Source organism: Diabrotica undecimpunctata, unplaced genomic scaffold (assembly GCF_040954645.1).
Source record: "Diabrotica undecimpunctata isolate CICGRU unplaced genomic scaffold, icDiaUnde3 ctg00002265.1, whole genome shotgun sequence".
In the NCBI taxonomy this organism is placed as follows: domain Eukaryota; kingdom Metazoa; phylum Arthropoda; class Insecta; order Coleoptera; family Chrysomelidae; genus Diabrotica; species Diabrotica undecimpunctata.
Genome location: NW_027313398.1, coordinates 1 through 17,965, shown reverse-complemented (window position 1 = coordinate 17,965; position 17,965 = coordinate 1). Strand labels below are relative to the sequence as shown.

Here is a 17,965-nt window from a genome sequence, read left to right as displayed (position 1 = left end):
TACAACCTTTCTTTTGGTATTAGGTTTTATATACACCTAGCATGTTCCTTTTTTGATATTTAAGCAGAACTATAGATCTTATGTTTTTGCAGAGTTTTGATTAATAAGTTTTGTGTTCCTACTGAAATATAACAAACAAAAATTATAAAAATTATCAAAAATTAAAAAAAGTATGCTATTAAAAATTATTTGAATTTAATAACTCATTATGTTACAATATATTTACCTAATCGATAAGCTATATTCCTAAATGCATTATTAACTGTGTTAATAAAAGTTAAAAAAGCTCTCCAATATGTTTAACATATACTCGTATATGGTTGATAAAGAAGTACTGAACGCCCTATAGCATTTCAGATCACCCCAAACTTTGTCACAGTTCACAGTAATGAAATCTCAGGATAAAACTAATTGTATAATAATATTTCTTGAAAGAAATCTTTAAAATCAATCATTTGCATATGTACCATCATTTTTAAAATTTTTTACACAGATTTAATTACCAGAAGTAGATATTAAACCACAGTTAATTTCTAGTTCATTTCTACAACTACGTTTCTGACCCATGGGATTCCAATATATACCCTGTATCAAGGTTTACTTCAGAATATGGTTATCAGTCATTACCAAGCTACAGATCTTTGTTAGAAGCGACCAATAACGAATCAGACCTGAATATTAACAGTGCTTTTATGGATCACAGACAACACCATCCTCAAGGAAACGAACAGATGAAAGCGCTCATCGAATTTAATTTGAAATTGCCCGATCAAAGTCACCAAAATTATTCCAAAGCTTTTATTTATTATCTACAGGTAAATATTTTCGATTATTTTGTACTATATAATTCTGATCTCTTTCATATAAGTAACAAAGACATAATTATTAGATATTTTTATAACGACTTTTTTTCACATAGTATATATGAAAAAAGGTCAGATAACAATATTGACTATATGATAATTGAAACACGTGATGAATCAAATGGTTTTGCTTTACTGAAATATATGGCTCGAGCATGAGAAATATGACATGAGCTGCTCAGCGGCGACGTCGTTTGTCTACAATATTTTTGACATATCACCATAAGAAAAAGTCTAAAGGCGTCAGATCAAAAGATCGTGCTGACTATTCCATGAATCCTCGCCCTCCTATTCACCGATTTGGAAATATTAGCTTGATGCAGTGGCCTTAATTACCAAACCAATGTTCGGCAGTGGTACTGCCGAACATTGATTTGGTAATTAAGTGGTGCTCCATCTTGCTGAAAGTATATCATATTCGCTGGAACTTGTGGGTTTGCTGGATCAGGATATAGGTTGGTCAAAGTTGGTATCACATTATTTTGGAGAAGTGCTAAATAATTATCTCCATTAAAATTGCCATCACTGATCATGCCAATGGCCATCAAACCTATGATATTAGGTTCCTTTAATTAAATTAAATAATTATCGCCATTAAAATTACCATCTCCAACAATCGTTGCCCATACGTTAACCTTTTCAGCATGTTGTGTATGTTATTGTCTCATAAAGTGAGGATTTTTCCTTAGACCAATAGCGGCGATTCTGACGATTAGCACGCCCGTAAAGTTCACCTATCAAAGTCGTCTTTCATGCCTTCTGAGTTAGTATCATTCTATAGCGATGTCTTTTCCCTAGCCTAGGAATCAATTGTGTTCATGTTCACTGATTTTATAACTATAAATTTTACTCTTTTCTAGAAGTTGTTTTATTTTTAGGGAGAGTTTATCAATGCTACTCATTTGACGGATATTCGTTCAATTTACTTCTTCAGTAGTAATTCTAGTAATTTTGTCATTTTCCTCATCGAGACGATCTTGTAGGCGTCTGGAGTTCTTATTAAGTATTTTATATAACTGTTCTTTGTATTTTTCTTTATTTGTTATAAGTCGATCAGCTTGTATTGTTCTTTTCTTTCTACATAATTTACTTTTCCTTTCTAGTTTACTGTAGATTATCATTAGTTTTGTTGATTTTGACGATAATGTAGACGCATCTATTTGAGATGCTTTTAAACCCTATTACTTGGTTAACTAGTCTGTTTTTAATTAAAATTCCTACTCCTCCGATGTTCTATTCGTTTTCCTTACAGAATAGCATGTACCGATTTGTAATATGACATTGTTCTTTTTTGCGTCTGGTTTTCGATAGATCTACTATGTCTAATTTTCCTGTCTCCAGTTCGTATTGGTTTTTCTAATCTATTTTTATTGCCTATTAACTTTGCGTTGTAAGTTGCTATGTAAAGTTGGCTTTCCAAGTATTCTTAGCACCCCTACTCGAGTACTTGTCTGGTTGCTGCCTCGGCCAGAGTTGCTCGAGCCGCTGGAGACTAGGGGTCGTTTACTTGCTTGTAATTTCGTCACGAAAGGAATTGGCCGTAAAACACCACGTTGACCAGATGTCTTGATGAGGTAAACATCAGATGCTCCTGATATGGAGAACCGACGTACGCCATTTGCAGCCACCCACTCTGAGTTAGACGCTGCTATGTTTTCAGTTCGAGCGGGCAATGTTTGTCATTTCACGATACTTTCCTTGGGTTTATAAAGCATTTTTTAAGGTATACTTTTATAAGTCATACACACTATACCCTCCAGTATCGTCGCTAGGGCCGTCCACTATCCGCCACCTGTAACCCCTCTGCGATTTCGCGTTTCTCAAATTTTGCCTTGCATAATAAGTTGCAATAATGAGTATTTTTATCCTCTCATCACATGTTCTAAGTACTCAAGTTTTCTTCTTTTGATAGTCAATATTATTTCCGCTTCATTTTCTATTCTTCCAGGTACTTATACGTTTGGCATTCTTTGAGTCCATGATATTCGTAGGATTCTTCTGTAACACCAAAATTCAAAGGCGTCCAACTTATTCAGATGCACTTGTTTTAATGTCCATGCTTCCAAGACATAAAGAAAAGTAGAGAACACGTAACACCGAAGCATCCTTAGGCGTAGTCCTAACCTTATATCCCGACAACAAAGAAACTTTTCAAGTTTACCGAATGATGCCTTAATTTCTTTGGTTTGGTCTACATTTGATGTTATCCATATTCCTAATTATTTCTAGGTATTCCATTGATAGATATAACTTCTATTGAATCTGAGAGCGCTTCTTTAAATATCGCTTCACTGTAGATATTGAAGAGTAGTGGACACAGCACGCAACTCTAGAGGACTCCTATCTGTAGACGATAGGATAGTAGAACTAGTAATACCAAATTTTAATTTAGGAGTGGCTTGGGTACAATACAAGTCCTGTTCAATACTAAATTCTGAGACAAAGATAAAAGAAGAGATATTTTTATACTATATGTTACTATCGATAAGTATATTATCTTGATATCAGTATATGATGATGAAACGAGACAAATTAATAGCAATCGTACATAAAGAAAAATGATAGTCTGTTATAAATTAAACAATGAGTCATAGATAAGGTAAATATAAGATACTGAATGTTTTAGATAGCCCAAGCAGTCGGAATAAAAATTGAAACGGAGCATTACCGTCGTTACCGAAGCATTTTGAATGATCAAGGTCTAGGTAGAACTATGGGTGCTCTCTATTGGCAGCTAAATGACGTATGGTTAGCTCCAACTTGGGCTGGCATTGGTAAGTATTATTTCGTTATTTTATTTTTAAATTGGTTATTCTACTTCGTCGAAATGTTAATATTCGTACGTTGGAAATATTAGTTTCCGAACTTTCTAGTGTATATTCTGGGAACACCCTAAGAGACAGATGTATGAAGTGGATATCTAAGAGGTAGATCAATTAACAGATCTGTAAATATACAAATACGTAAACATGTTTATATTCCATATTCCTAATGTATTAAAGAACATTTAGCTTCCTTAGTAAGAAGCAGTAGTACTGCATTAATTGTTTTTCAGAGAAGTGGTAAAAAATGCCCACTTCTGTGGTCAATTATTAGAAGAAAAATTGTTAACCATTCAAAAAGCAAGGTGTATACTCTTAAGAAAATACATTTTAACTCAAATTAAACGGTCCTCAGTTTCCATCAAAACAAATGTGCTAGAAATCCCCAAGAAAGACCCCAAGTTCAGGAAATGATTATACTAAATATTTCTATTTTGCAAATATATGAAACTAGATGGTCAAGTGTTGGACAAAGCAGACCATAATATAATACTCGCAATCACAGGAATGAAAAAAAAAATATTAACGACTTCGTTATATTGGCAAATCGTATAATACTTTAGAGGATACATGCCAAATCAATAAATTTAATGACTTCACTTATCTAAACATATATGCACCGATCCTCGACAAGAGTAACTAGAAAGTAAATTAGTTTAGAAGAAAGAAACGCTAGAAGCTTACATCGTCTTATTTTTCAATTCTGTCAAGAAATGGCTTAAAAATAACGAAATGTTAGTTTTGGTTACAACTAAGAAAGAAAATTAGTTACGTGTAAGCTACTTTAAAACAAGGAAGGAAACGTAATTAGAAATGAAGTTAATTTTTGTCAATATTGCCATTATTATTTCATGTACTATTTCTGGTTAAAATCAAGTTAATGGTTGTAGTAATTCGTAAACCGATGGTTTAATTTAATCTAAATATTGAAAAGTAAAAGGGTGTGGACTTAAAAATAGAAATTCAGTGAAAACTGGTCATATAGTCACTACAAACTGTTGCAAGGAAATCAGATATAAAAATTATGTATGATAGATATAATATAGTTTTACAGAATAAATAATTATAAAGGATAGAATTTAGGATTTACCAAATTGACAATGTTTAGCGTAACAATAATGCTGCTTAATATTTTCAGATTTCACCGGTAGGTGGAAGATGCTACAGTACTTTGTAGGAGAATTTTTCGCCCCAATCATTATAACTGGCCATATCAATTCGGCTCGAACTCTTGAAATATATGTAGTTTCAGATGTTATAGTACCTCTTCCGGGTCTAGTAGCTTCAATTAGAGTATTTAAATGGGATTCTTTAACACCAGTTTCTACTGAAGAAGTCGCTGTTGATATGGTAAGTATGGTTTAAAAATAGTAATAGATATTTACGTCCATATAAAAAATATACCATTCTTCTTCTTCTTTTCGCATCATAACCCTGGATGGGTCTTTGCCTGTCTGGCTATGTCCTTCCATTCAGATCTCTCTTATGCCCTTCTTCTCCATTGTCTTATGTTCATTGTTTTCAGGTCATCTTCCACGTCATCCAACCATCTCGTTCTGGGCCTTCCTTTTTTTCGCCTTCCTATGGGCTTCCATTGTAACATTTTCTTTGTTGTTTTTGCATCGTTTTGTCTCTGCACATGTCCCAGCCATGACAGTCTTTGACTTTTCACAAATCTTACAATGTCATAACCTTCATTTAACTCATTAACCTCGTCGTTTCTCCTGATTCTCCATGTGCCATCTTCCTCTTGTACCGGGCCATATACTTTCCTCAGTATTTTTCTCTCGAATGTCCTGAGTTGGGCTTCATCTTTTTTCGTCATTACCCAAGTTTCACATCCATAGGTTACTACGGGTCTAATCAGTGTTCTGTAGATAGTCATTTTGGTTCTTTTGTCTAATAATTTCGATGTCATCAATCTTTTATTAGCATAGTATGTACGATTCCCGCTGGAAATACGTGCATTAATTTCGCTACTTACGGAGTTATTCTGATTGATTTCTGTGCCGAGATATGTAAAGGCATCCACTCGTTCGATAGTAAAAAATATACAATGGGAACGTAATAAATTTCTATAGTGAAATTTCAACAGCTGTCTTGTTTTGGTAAGTTTAAACTTTAGACAATTGTGTATTATTTTTTTAGTTGTATCTTTATTTAACTTACCTTTGGTATAAGTTGCCATTGATTTTAATGTACACAAATTGTTTACGTATTCTTGAAGATCTACATAAGGTAGGCGTAACTTTGTTGTCAGAAATCACATCAGTTGTTATAGATGAAGAACCTGGAGACTCATAGTTAGATGATTCTGCACTATCATTTGTTACAGGCAATGTATTTGTATTCTAAAGTGGATTTATTTAATTTTCAATTATTTTGTCAGGTAAATTTGCATGAATATTTGTCTTTAAAAAAAAACAGTGTGGACAAAAATGGTTCAGTTGGTGTACTTTCTCCTATTACCCTTAATTGAGTAATGTGCCTTCTCCAAATACCCATATTATCTAATTTAACTAAATAATGTAAAAGACCCAATCTTTTTATAACTCTACCAAACTTCCATTTTTCATTAAAATAATCTCTTGCAGAAACTCTGGTACCTAATTCAATATCTCTGGTGCATTCATCATTGTAATTATTATTTACAGTAAATGGTTTTCTCATCTCTCTCCCAAACATTAAAAATGAAGGACTTTTTCCTGTTAAAGAATGTGGACCTTCCTATATTGTAGCAATAATTTGCAAAGTTCATGTTCTCTATTCTTTCCGTCTAAACTCATAGCTCCTAAACCTTTTTTTTTTAAATCTGTACGTAACATTCTCCCTGGCCATTTGTAGGTGGATGAAAAGGAGCTGTATATTTATAAATAATTCCATTATGTTTCATAAAATTCCTAAACTCATAAGAAGTAAATTTTGTTCCATTATCAGTAACAAATTTAGGAATTCCATAGGTACAGAAAATTTTCCTGCAAATTTTAATAGTAGTTGCAGTAGTGATATTTTTAGTGTTAATTAGTGTAAAACTAATATAAAATAATAGCCTCCATTAAATGGTCCAGCATAATTTGCATGTACCTACTCTTTGAAAACAATAATTTGGTTTTTCCCATTCACGAGTATCTTCAGGAGTTTTGCTGAGGAGGATTTATTGTAATTATAACAGTTCTTACAAGGTGACTCTATATCTCTATCTACTCTGAGATAGCGCGTTAACTGCTAGCTTAGCCTTTCATTCCTATTCCATTCCATTTAATTCCTTTAATATTTTAGTTCTAAGTGTACTTCGAATTAAAACTCTTTGAGCCCTCATAATGATACTGACTGTAAGGTAAACTTTTATTTGGTGCGAAAATTTGTACTAGAGGTTTATGATCAGTAAGTAATGTAAATTTTCTATTACACAAGTAATTAAAAATTTTTTTACACCAAAAATGATACTGTATGCTTCCTTATCAATTTGTGAGTATTGTTGTTATGTAGAACTCAAAGTTTTTGAAGTAAACTGTATAGGTCTCTCTGTTCCATCTGGGAAAACATGAGAAAGTACTGCTCTCACTCCATAAGGTGAAGCATCAGTAGCCAAAATTAATTTTAAATTTGGATTATAATGCACAAAACTTTATCTGAAGCAATTAATCTTTTAGCTGAATCAAATGCATTTAAACATTGCGTATTTAGATTGCGTAAACATTGCGTAAACATTGCGTAAACAAATTTAGACCGTATGAATTGTACATTATTTTTAAGCAATTTATTCAATGGTTTTGGAAGTGTACTTGTATTTTCAATAGCGTCTATAATAATTTACTAATCCAATAAAAGAACGTATTAGAGTTTTATTTTCAAAAATAGGTGTATTAATTATTGCATTTATTTTATCTTTGAATGCAGAAATTCCATGTTTATTTATTTCAAACCCGCAATACTCACTTTCATCTTTTAAAACTCACTCTTTTCAATATTTATTCGCATATTATGCTAATTTCTAGAAAATTTGATGTTTTTGAATATTTAATTTTGTATTTGGTACTGTGACTTTTATGTCATCTTGAAAAATTGACATTTCTTCTATACCCTGTAATATTTGTTCATTAACCATTGGAATTTAGCTGGGGCCCCAACTATACCAAACATTAATCGGTTTGAACAATATAATCATTTATGTGTATTTAAAGAAAGCAAGTGTCTCATTTCGGAAATTTTTCTCCTCCGGCCATTTGAGATAACAAATCCTCAGGAGTAGGTAAAGGGTGCTCATCAATTTCAATATGTGGATTTAATGTTACCTTAAAATCACCACAAATTCTTATATCTCCATTATGTTTTATTACTGGAACAATAGGTGTAGCCTAATCTGAGAACTCCACTTTTTCCATAATTCCTTGTGCTACCAAAGAATCAATTTCTGCCTCCACCTTAGACCTTACTGCAAAAGGTTAGAGGGATGACACATGTCAAAAAAGACCAAAACCAGGCCCGCCTTGTACGTTCATAGAATAACATTTAGGTATCTTTCCTATATAATTTTTCTTCAATATCGAACTACAGAAATAAATGTAGTTTCATTTTGAGCGACCTCAAAAACCTACAATGCATGACCAATGACCATTCCCGAAACAATTATTGTCTGTGGTGATAGAACGTATTTTTAGGGGTAACTGCTGCTCGTCTATATAGCTTGGCAGTTATATGACGGTAACAAAAAGGGCAACGTACTATTGCCACAACAACCCCACATAAAAAAGGGGATGTCAAAATAAGAGTCAATTGAGAAAATTTAGTTATATCTCAGTAAAATCAAATTGGTCAAACTATACAGATATGTTTTACTTAAGCAAAATCTTAATTTAATTTGATTGTATTAAATATTTTTATTTTTGTTATTTTTAGCAAGCAGGTGAATCTAAACTTGTAAAATCAATTCCAACAGATAGCTACTTGAGCGAGAAAGGATGTGGCGATTCTCCTAAAGACAACTGCTTTTTCTCATTAGTTGTTAAAAATGGAAATGGAAATTATCCAGTTGGACCAAATAATTATGTATTCCCATCTCCTCTTAAAAATTCACATCCACAAAGGCCGAATGTTAAAGTACGTATTTACGATAGCCTATAAAATAAAAATCCTTAAATGAGTATTGAAATTTAAAAAAAAGTAACTAAAACTAAAAGGGTAGAACCAAAACTGCAATGTCATCATAAGAGCAAAATACTGCTTTGTAACTATTTATACTCTCCACACAGTACAGGATTTTGCGTAGTTGGTACAAGAAAATGTCGATCGGATTAGCCAAGCGGGCTGGGCGGCTGGCTTCTCCTTCGCTTCAATGCGAGAGATGTCAGTTCAATCCCCGGCTCGGTGTACAGAAAACAAAAAGGCTAACGCAGCAGTTTAAAATTCTAAAATGAATCTGCGGCTTAGTCTAGAATATGCTGGTATCTGATCGGCCTATGGTGGAGCAGTACGGCAAGAGATAAGGGCTTGCGGCTAGGTGATACTCCTCCATAGATCCCTACCGGAAGGGCGTCGAACGCCTAAATACCGGTATATATATATATATATATATATATATATATATATATATATATATATATATATATATATAATATATATATATATATATATATATATATATATATATTATATATATATATATATATATATATATATCTATATATAAATATATATATATATATATAATATATATATATATATATATATATATATATATATATATATATATATATATATATAATATATATATATATATATATATATATATATATATATATATATATATATATATATATATATATATATATAGTGTATGTTCGTTTAGTGCACCTTTGTAGGCTTGGCACTGTTGTCGGTTTTTCAATATTCCGATTTTTTTTATATATTTAATTTTTTACGTCATACCTACGTTTTAACATCGAGCGGTAAAATCACTGTATTTGGCATCATTTTAAAGCCAATAGATGTTGCCGGTATTAATCCTTAAAATAATATTTTAGATACCTAAATATCGATTGCTTTGGGTTCAAGTTCAAAGAACGACATTGAAACTACCTGCTCACAAGTTGCAGTCTCAACGGGTTTTTTCTTCGTTTAGATGTTATATTTATTTAACCTAGATATTTTTGCCAAGAGAATCGTGTAGGGGAATATTTTACATAAATTTCAATTTACAACCTGTTTAGTCGAAGCTATCGATGAATAGTTTGAGATAAATATTATGGTTTTATGGGATTGAGGCCTTAATTATTGGTTGTGATCCTGTTAATGTTTGAAATTTTGATTTCCATTCCGGAAATCGTTCTCAAAAAAACGTTTTTTTGTACAAAATGTGTATACACATGTTTACATAATTTGTACAATAAACAAAGTTATTGTAAAATAATAGTGGAAATCAAAACGTTAAATATTAGTTAATTAAAAATGTAATTTTCATCTCAATAACGACCAATAATTGTGGCTTAATCACATAAAAAAATAATATTTGACTTTGACCATGCCATAAGAAAGTAGTTCACGGAACCTCGCTAAATAGTTTAAAAAAATCTTATACAGAAATTTAAATTCTAAATAGTATGAGGGGTAGCTGACGAAAAATTCGTAAAGACGTACACTTGATTTTGCTTTGTTTTTTTAAACAATCTTAAAAGGCAAAAAAAAATTTTTTGCTTATAAAACGTTTTGTATACATTCTAAAGAAAAATAATTCAAATAAAAGTTGTAGACCATAAAAAGTTTTTTATGTAGAGAAATACCAAATTTAAATACATAAATAATTGATATAATTTCAAAAAACCGTAAACTTTAAGATATTATGTTTGTAGTAATTTATAAATGTTAATAACTTTGTTTTTTGCCTAACGACAGGTAATATAGCTACTTGAAATTATGGCAATTGATCAGTTATTAAAGTGTGCTAAATATCAAGCAGATCAAAAAATATTTTACAATTTATTCAATTTGTTTATGACAGAAACCGATTATTTAAACAACCGTACTTGTCCAAACAGTATGACTCTACAAGTATTTTGTAACTTGCAATCGATTCTTTGCGCTTTCAGTTTTAGGGTATATTAAAAAAACTTAAACATATTATTAAATTTTTTATTAAAAACAGTTTGAATAGGGGACTTTTTAGTTTTTAGACCACTTCACGTTTTTTCAGTTTCTTTGACAAGTGAGGATTGTCTATTCGCTTATTTCTTAATATAGGCTATGAGCAATTATCTAGTCAAGTCAACACTATTATAGAAGTTACCCATACTTTTCCAGTACTCATTCAGACGGTTCATCTTAATTGTCCCCATATGGAACATAAGTCCGAGAAAAGTCTTAAATTCTGTTTGTGTTGTCTCTTTCCAAAACGCAATCCTCGATTTTTCTGAACGACTTTGTGCAAATATTTCGTCAGAGTCAATCAGAGTCACTTCCATCATTCATTTAATCTACATCGTCCTCGACAGATGCTTCTAACAATGATTGTAATTCAGCAGTGGTCAATCTACGTTTATGTTCACATCTAGCTTTTTTAGATGTCGAAGGCATATTATTTACATCCATCTTTTTATAAATACTATAACTCACTTTTACGGAGGTAATTAACAATAAAAACGTTCTACTAGAAACTATCAACTTACGACTTCCAATACTATAGGCCACTTGAGGCACAATACGTTTTTACTTAATAATAGTTCCTGTATAAGAAAAATTATTTTTTTAATGTGCTTCAATGAAGCACACTAGACATATTGCAGTATTGCCATCACATTCTTCACAGTATGTTTTAACTTTCTACTAGTCATGCTTCTTCTTAAAAGTTTGTAACATCTTGTACACTTTCTTCTCTTTGTATTATCTACATCGCTTTGCCTGAGATGGTATTTTTGGGTGTAACTGGTCGTGAGGGTTACAACATTTCTTTAATTGCAAATGCTTTCGCGAACTCCAGTCTGAACATAAGGATAGGTTGTCGCTTTTTTTACGTTTTCTATTATTTAGCAACTTAGCATTGACTACTACGGTATTAAATGCGGCATTAAATATTAATTCCACTGCCACTTTCCGGTACCACTTCAGAATTTTGCGTATTGGGCTTTGGTAAGAAGCCACTTGATCACTAAAATCAACACTCTTTTTCACCAAGTTATAATCGAGAATAGTTTGTGGTTTTAGTACTTGTGTATAATTTTTCTTTTCATTTGATTAAACCAAGATACAACTATTATGTTTAAATGTTGTAAGGATTAAAGCTGGTCTTTTGTCGACCCATTTTATCACTTGTAAAATCAATTATGGGGTTAAGTTTCATCGTGAGTAGCTGGTTGCAACTTTTTTAATCGAGATTTTGGTTTTACATGTTTTTATAGTAAAACATCTGCACATGAATAATTCGTTTCTTGAACAATGATTTCAATTCAACGACCAATATTCTAAAATAAGGTGTTATTACGTCGTCCGGAATATTATAAACTGGTTCTCTTTCACAAAGCATTGGAAATATGGTTTACATTCTATATTTAGAAAAATCTGTTACTGCAACTCTTGTTCGACTAAACTAAACTAAATTAATACACAAAACAAATTAATCTATTTTTTTTATAGAAATGCAGATTCCTGTTGGATTTTTATCAGTGCGGCATGAGTCACTGGTGTCTCGTATATCCGGACCTCTTATCGCATTACAAACATAATTCTCAATTAGCAGTGCGGTACAAGATACATTTAGGTCGTATAATCTTAAAGCCGTAATAAGACCATAAGACCGTATGTTATAAATAAATATATTCCTATAAGAATTATCTTGAAAGATGAAAAAATACAATAAAAAAGTGCAATATTAAGTGTTATTTAAAAAATAATAAGTCATTCACGGGCGTACAGTTAAAAACAAAAGTTTTCAGTGTTCTATTGCTTGATTATTATTATCTGGTATTCTGAAAATGTTGACATTTTTTCCTGGTCTGATCTTCCTCAACTAACGATATCTTTCTTATTTGGTGGGTTGTATTGTTCAGGTCTCTTTAAGTGTTTTTGTTGCTATCCATAGTGAATGATTTTCTTTAGACAATGTACTAATGTAGTGTTCAAATGTGGAATTGCGTGCATCATGTAGCGCTGATCTTAATTGTCTGATTATCTATATCTTGCTCTTCATTTTTCGACTATTAGTTGTATAATATAATTCTGAGTGTTATTTGTGTTTTCTTGATTTGGAATTGTTAATCGTGTAGCTCCATATGAAATAGTAGAAGATGAAAACGACAGCATATTCATCGATAAAAAAAAGGAAACGCGATAAAGATATCTGAAACAACTGTTTTATGTTTTACCAAAACAGATGAACAGAGCACTATAAAGAGGAAGTAGAATTAGCTATGAAACAGCTTGAATGGGGAAAAGAAGTAAGCTTAGACCAAATACCAGCAGGAATTATTCAACTGAGGAAAAAAATTAAATGGATATTTTACGCTAATATTTCACGTTCTGCGACGCATTCCACGTTTGACACACTGTCTTGTTTAGTTTTCTGTCATTCTATTTGTTAAATCCTATCTCATTCTCATCACAGCGTCAAGGAGCAGTAAATGTGTGCACTGAACGGGAGGCATATGTCTAACAGTGAACGTTGGAGATTTTTCGAGTTTATCATATCTTCTTCTTTAAGTGCCTCTCCTATCGGAGATTGGATATCATTAGGGCGATTCTAATTTTATTTACTGCTGTTTTGAATAATTCGTTAGTGGTACAGCCAAACCACTCTCTTAAATTTCTCATCCAGGACATTCTTATACGGCCTGGATTTCTGCGTCCTTGGATTTTTCCTTGCATTATATTTTGTAGGAATGTGTACTTTTGTCCTCTCATCAGGTGGCCAAACTATTCAAGTTTTCTCTTTTTTATATTCAGTATAACTTTTGGATCGTTATTTATTCTGCGTATTACCTCTTCATTTGTAATTTTATCCACCCAACTTATTTTTAGTATACGGCGGTAGCACCACATCTCAAAGCTTTCAAGATTTTTAACATTCTTCTGTTTAAGAGCCCATGCCTCAACAACCGTAAAGCAAAGTACTGAATACATACTAAGTAGTTAACTAAAAGTGGACGTATGCAAAGATATGCATGACGTAATCGTATGGTATTCGCTAATAATCCTGTCACGTAATATGTCACACACTTCTGTGCGTTAATTCGTTTTATTGCTGCCAGTTTAAGGTGTTATTACATGCCGCCATGTTTAATTTTTCTCCACCATCGTATTATCTCCGTTAAATCCTATCATTTTAGGCTCCATATGTCATGATTAGACCTATAGGACCGGAGATACGCAACTAAGGCTCTTTTGACATAACATATATAGGAGCAAAGATATATACCTAAGGTCCTTTTGGTGTTAATGTATTTGATTTCTACGTCGTAGTATTCTATTGGTTAAATTGTACCATTTGAGGTACTGTACGTCACGATTGGACTAATAAGATCAAAGATACATAACTAAGGCCCTTTTGCCAGGCTACTCTATTTAATTTTTATATCTCATTGTATTCTATTAGTTAAATTCTATCATTTGAGGTACGAAACGTCACGATTGGACTAATAGGACCGCAGATACATAACTAAGGCCCTTTTGACAAGCTGATGTATTTTATTTTTCTATGTTATTGTAATCGATTGGTTAAATCCTATCATTTGAGGTACTGTACGTCACGATTGGGCCACTAAAAACGAAGATACGTAACTAAGGCCCTTTTGACGTGATGCTGTATTTGATTTCTATGTCATTGTATTCTATTGGTTAAGTGCTATCATTTGAGGTATCGTACGTCACGATTGGACTAATAGGGCCGAAGATACATAACTAAGGCCATTTTGACATGCTACTCCATTTAATTTTTATACCTCATTGTATTTTATTTGTCAAATCCTTTCATTTGAGGTACTGCACATCATGATTGGACTAATAGAACTAAAGATACACAACTAAGGCCCTTTTGACATTGTTCTGCATTTGCTTTTTCTATCCCATTGTATTATTTATGTTAAATCCTATCATTAGAGGTACTATACATCACGATTGGACTAATAGGACCGAAGATACGTGACTACGGCCCTTTGGACATGTTGCTGTATTTAATTTTTTTATTTCATTGTTTTCAATTGGTTAAATCCTGTCATTTGAGATACTGTACGTCACTATTGGACTAGAAACGAAGATATATAATTAAGGCCTTTTTGACATGCTGCTATATTTGATTTTTCTGTCTTATTGTATTTTATTGGTTAAATCCTATCATTTGAGGGGCTGTACGTCGCGACTGGACGAATTGGAGTTAAGATACAATAGGTAGTTGCAATATATCATAACCCGTTCCTTTTAACCAAACATGATTCCAAAATGATTTGTGGATGAAATATATATATATATATATATATATATATATATATATATATATATATATATATATATATATATATATTCTTAAATTTACTATTTCGTTGTGGGCAATATTATATTCAACAGCGATGCCAAATTTCTGATGCTAAAATGATTGATAATGAAAGTGGGATATACATTTTCATGTATATAATGGCAGCGAGTAAACGGTAAAACCCTGAACTAAATATATATAATATTTTCACTGTACCATCATTTTAGACTCAAACATTTTCTGGAATAAACTTATATAACTCAGTAAGGGATAAAAAGAGAAAGCGGATATTCTAAAATACCAACACGGTATCAAAACTCTAATCAATGAGATGGTTAAAATTCTTGTAACAAGTACAGGAAAACAGTTATTGAGGTCTTGTAAAGTAGCGTCGATATACAGATGCTACTTTGCAAGACGATGCTAAATTGATGGGAAAAGCATAATGTATCGATGCGAAAATGATAGTAGGATGTATATATATATATATATATATATATATATATATATATATATATATATATATATATACAGTAGACTCCCTCTATAACGAAAACTGAAATGGCAGACTAATTACCTCGTTATAAGCGGATTTCGTTATATCCAACAACAATATTGTGCATACATATGAATATGTAGTTTTCTAAAACATTAACTTTCTATAGTGAAGCCATTCGGAGTAATATAAGATGCTAATAAATATTGTTTGAATGGCGTTTTTAAAACAAAGTTGTTTACTTTTATTGTCAATGAAATGCATTAAAACAAAAAAGAGTTGTTTACTTTTACTGTCAAGGATATACGTCAAAACACTCTGAGATAGCGCGTAGCGTATAAAGTTATTTTGTCATTTTTGACTGCTTTAAATTGTCCAGTATCTATCTATCAAATTTTCTAAAGATGTGAAACAGTTTTATGCTTCTTCATTTGCGTTTTGTCATTGGATAAAGTTTCTGACAACCTTTAAAACACTTTCCACATCTTGTCTATTAGGACCCATATATTAGGTGTGAATGGTCAACCACAATACAATGACACTTGTGAATCATAAATTTTACATTTCCGACTAGAATCATAAATTGTAAGAAGTTTATTGCGGGCGGCCCGCAGTTAAAAAGGGTATTTATTTATTGTTACGGCCGGGCCAAAATGTAAAAAATACTTTCAATCTTATTTTCTCTCGTTATAAGCAAATTTACCTCGCTATAAAGGGTTATAGTTCAATAGAAATTTCACGGGACATCTAATGTACCTCGTTTTAAGCAGAAACCTCGTAATAACCATGTTCGTTATAAAGGGAGTATACTATATTATATTTATTTATATATATATATATATATAATATATATTATGTAGGTACAAGAAAATACCATCAGTTCACCTTAACCCTTTGATATCACATTTCTTTTATCTCCTTTCTGACTCATAACACACACTTACTTCCTTCATTCTTCTTGCTCGAACTCTGCTTGACAGATGTTACGTATCACGGTGGTCAATAAATATCGGCCCTGTCTAGTAAAACAACATTTTTCTGCAAAAATGATTATTCATCAAAATAATCTCCTATAGCGGCGAAACAGTCATTCCAATGCTTTTCTAATTTTTTCGATGCCGCCTTTGTATAACGATTTATCTTTGTCTTTAAAATAGACTTCAGCGATAACTTTCCTCATCGGAGCGATATCTCTGGCCACGGAGCATTTGTTTAGATCGAAAAAAGGTGGTAATCGCTAGAGTGCCAGATCTGGAATTCACGGTGGGTGCAGAAGAAATTCAAAACCCAATACGTGCATTTTACCATCGTTTTCATCGACTTCTAATACGGTGCATTGTCTTGGAGAAACAACAATTTTGTCTTGAGCAAATGAGGACTTTTCTTGACGATTTCGGTCTAAATGCTCGAATATATAAATTTTACAAATAAAAGGCAGATATCGAGCACATTTCTTTATTAAATATTGCCCACAGTACTTTTGCTCTTAGAACATTTTCAGGAGCAATTCGTCAAAAAATGTTTGGCTATCCAGCACATCACCCAATGTCATAAACATTTAAATACATCTACACAAAAAACTAATAGTAGACAAAGAACCAACAGTTTAAAAATTGTTTGGATGCTACATTATGGGACAATGGCAGGAGACCAGATCATTTTTTCTTCGGCAATCGAAGTTTCTAAGACGCAATTATTACTGAGAAAGCGTTGTACTCAAGGCAATTTGAAAATAAATACTTAAATTTTGTTTATTCTTGTTGGAAAGGACATTAAAGTGTTTTTCTTCGAAGATTTTTTAAAACGCAAATTAAAACCTTATACAGGATGAAATTGAAATACGTGAATTAAAACTACACACAGAACAGAATTTTAAAAAACTTACAATATAATAAATAAAAATCTAAGCACGTAAAAAGAGTAAAATGTAAAATCATATAATTTAAATGATATTGTAAGTATACTTGCAATACACTTACATTTAATGTGGACCTGATGATTGACTGTATTTGTAAATCTCGAAAGCGGCCGTTGAACGAAAACCAATTGTCAATATGTATGTATTTTTGTTTTTTTTTACCCTTTGGAAATGGACTCACATTTGCAATCATTTCATCACTATTGGTGCATGTTTATAAATCGATTTTATACGTTTCTATACTTTTTTGTTTTAAATTTTACACGTACTGTCATAGCTATTTAAATTCACTATCACAAATGTTTTACAACAATCTGCATGGAGTTATGAATATATGTGGAATTATAAATCTCTATGAGAAAAAATATTTTATTACGTTTTAGTTTAAAAACACAACTCTGAGATAGCGCG

The 17,965-nt window shown here is 31.9% G+C and overlaps 1 protein-coding gene across 1 annotated transcript; it reads left to right on the top strand.

The window, feature by feature from the left end:
- Positions 1–537: 537 nt before the first annotated feature.
- LOC140431914 (beta-mannosidase-like) lies at positions 538–8,785 on the top strand (the record flags this gene model as incomplete). Its single annotated transcript, XM_072519782.1, has 4 exons — positions 538–815; positions 3,490–3,637; positions 4,824–5,035; positions 8,585–8,785. Coding segments are annotated over 4 exons (839 nt in total), but the record flags the coding sequence as incomplete, so codon positions are not given.
- Between the last annotated feature and the right edge of the window lie 9,180 nt (positions 8,786–17,965).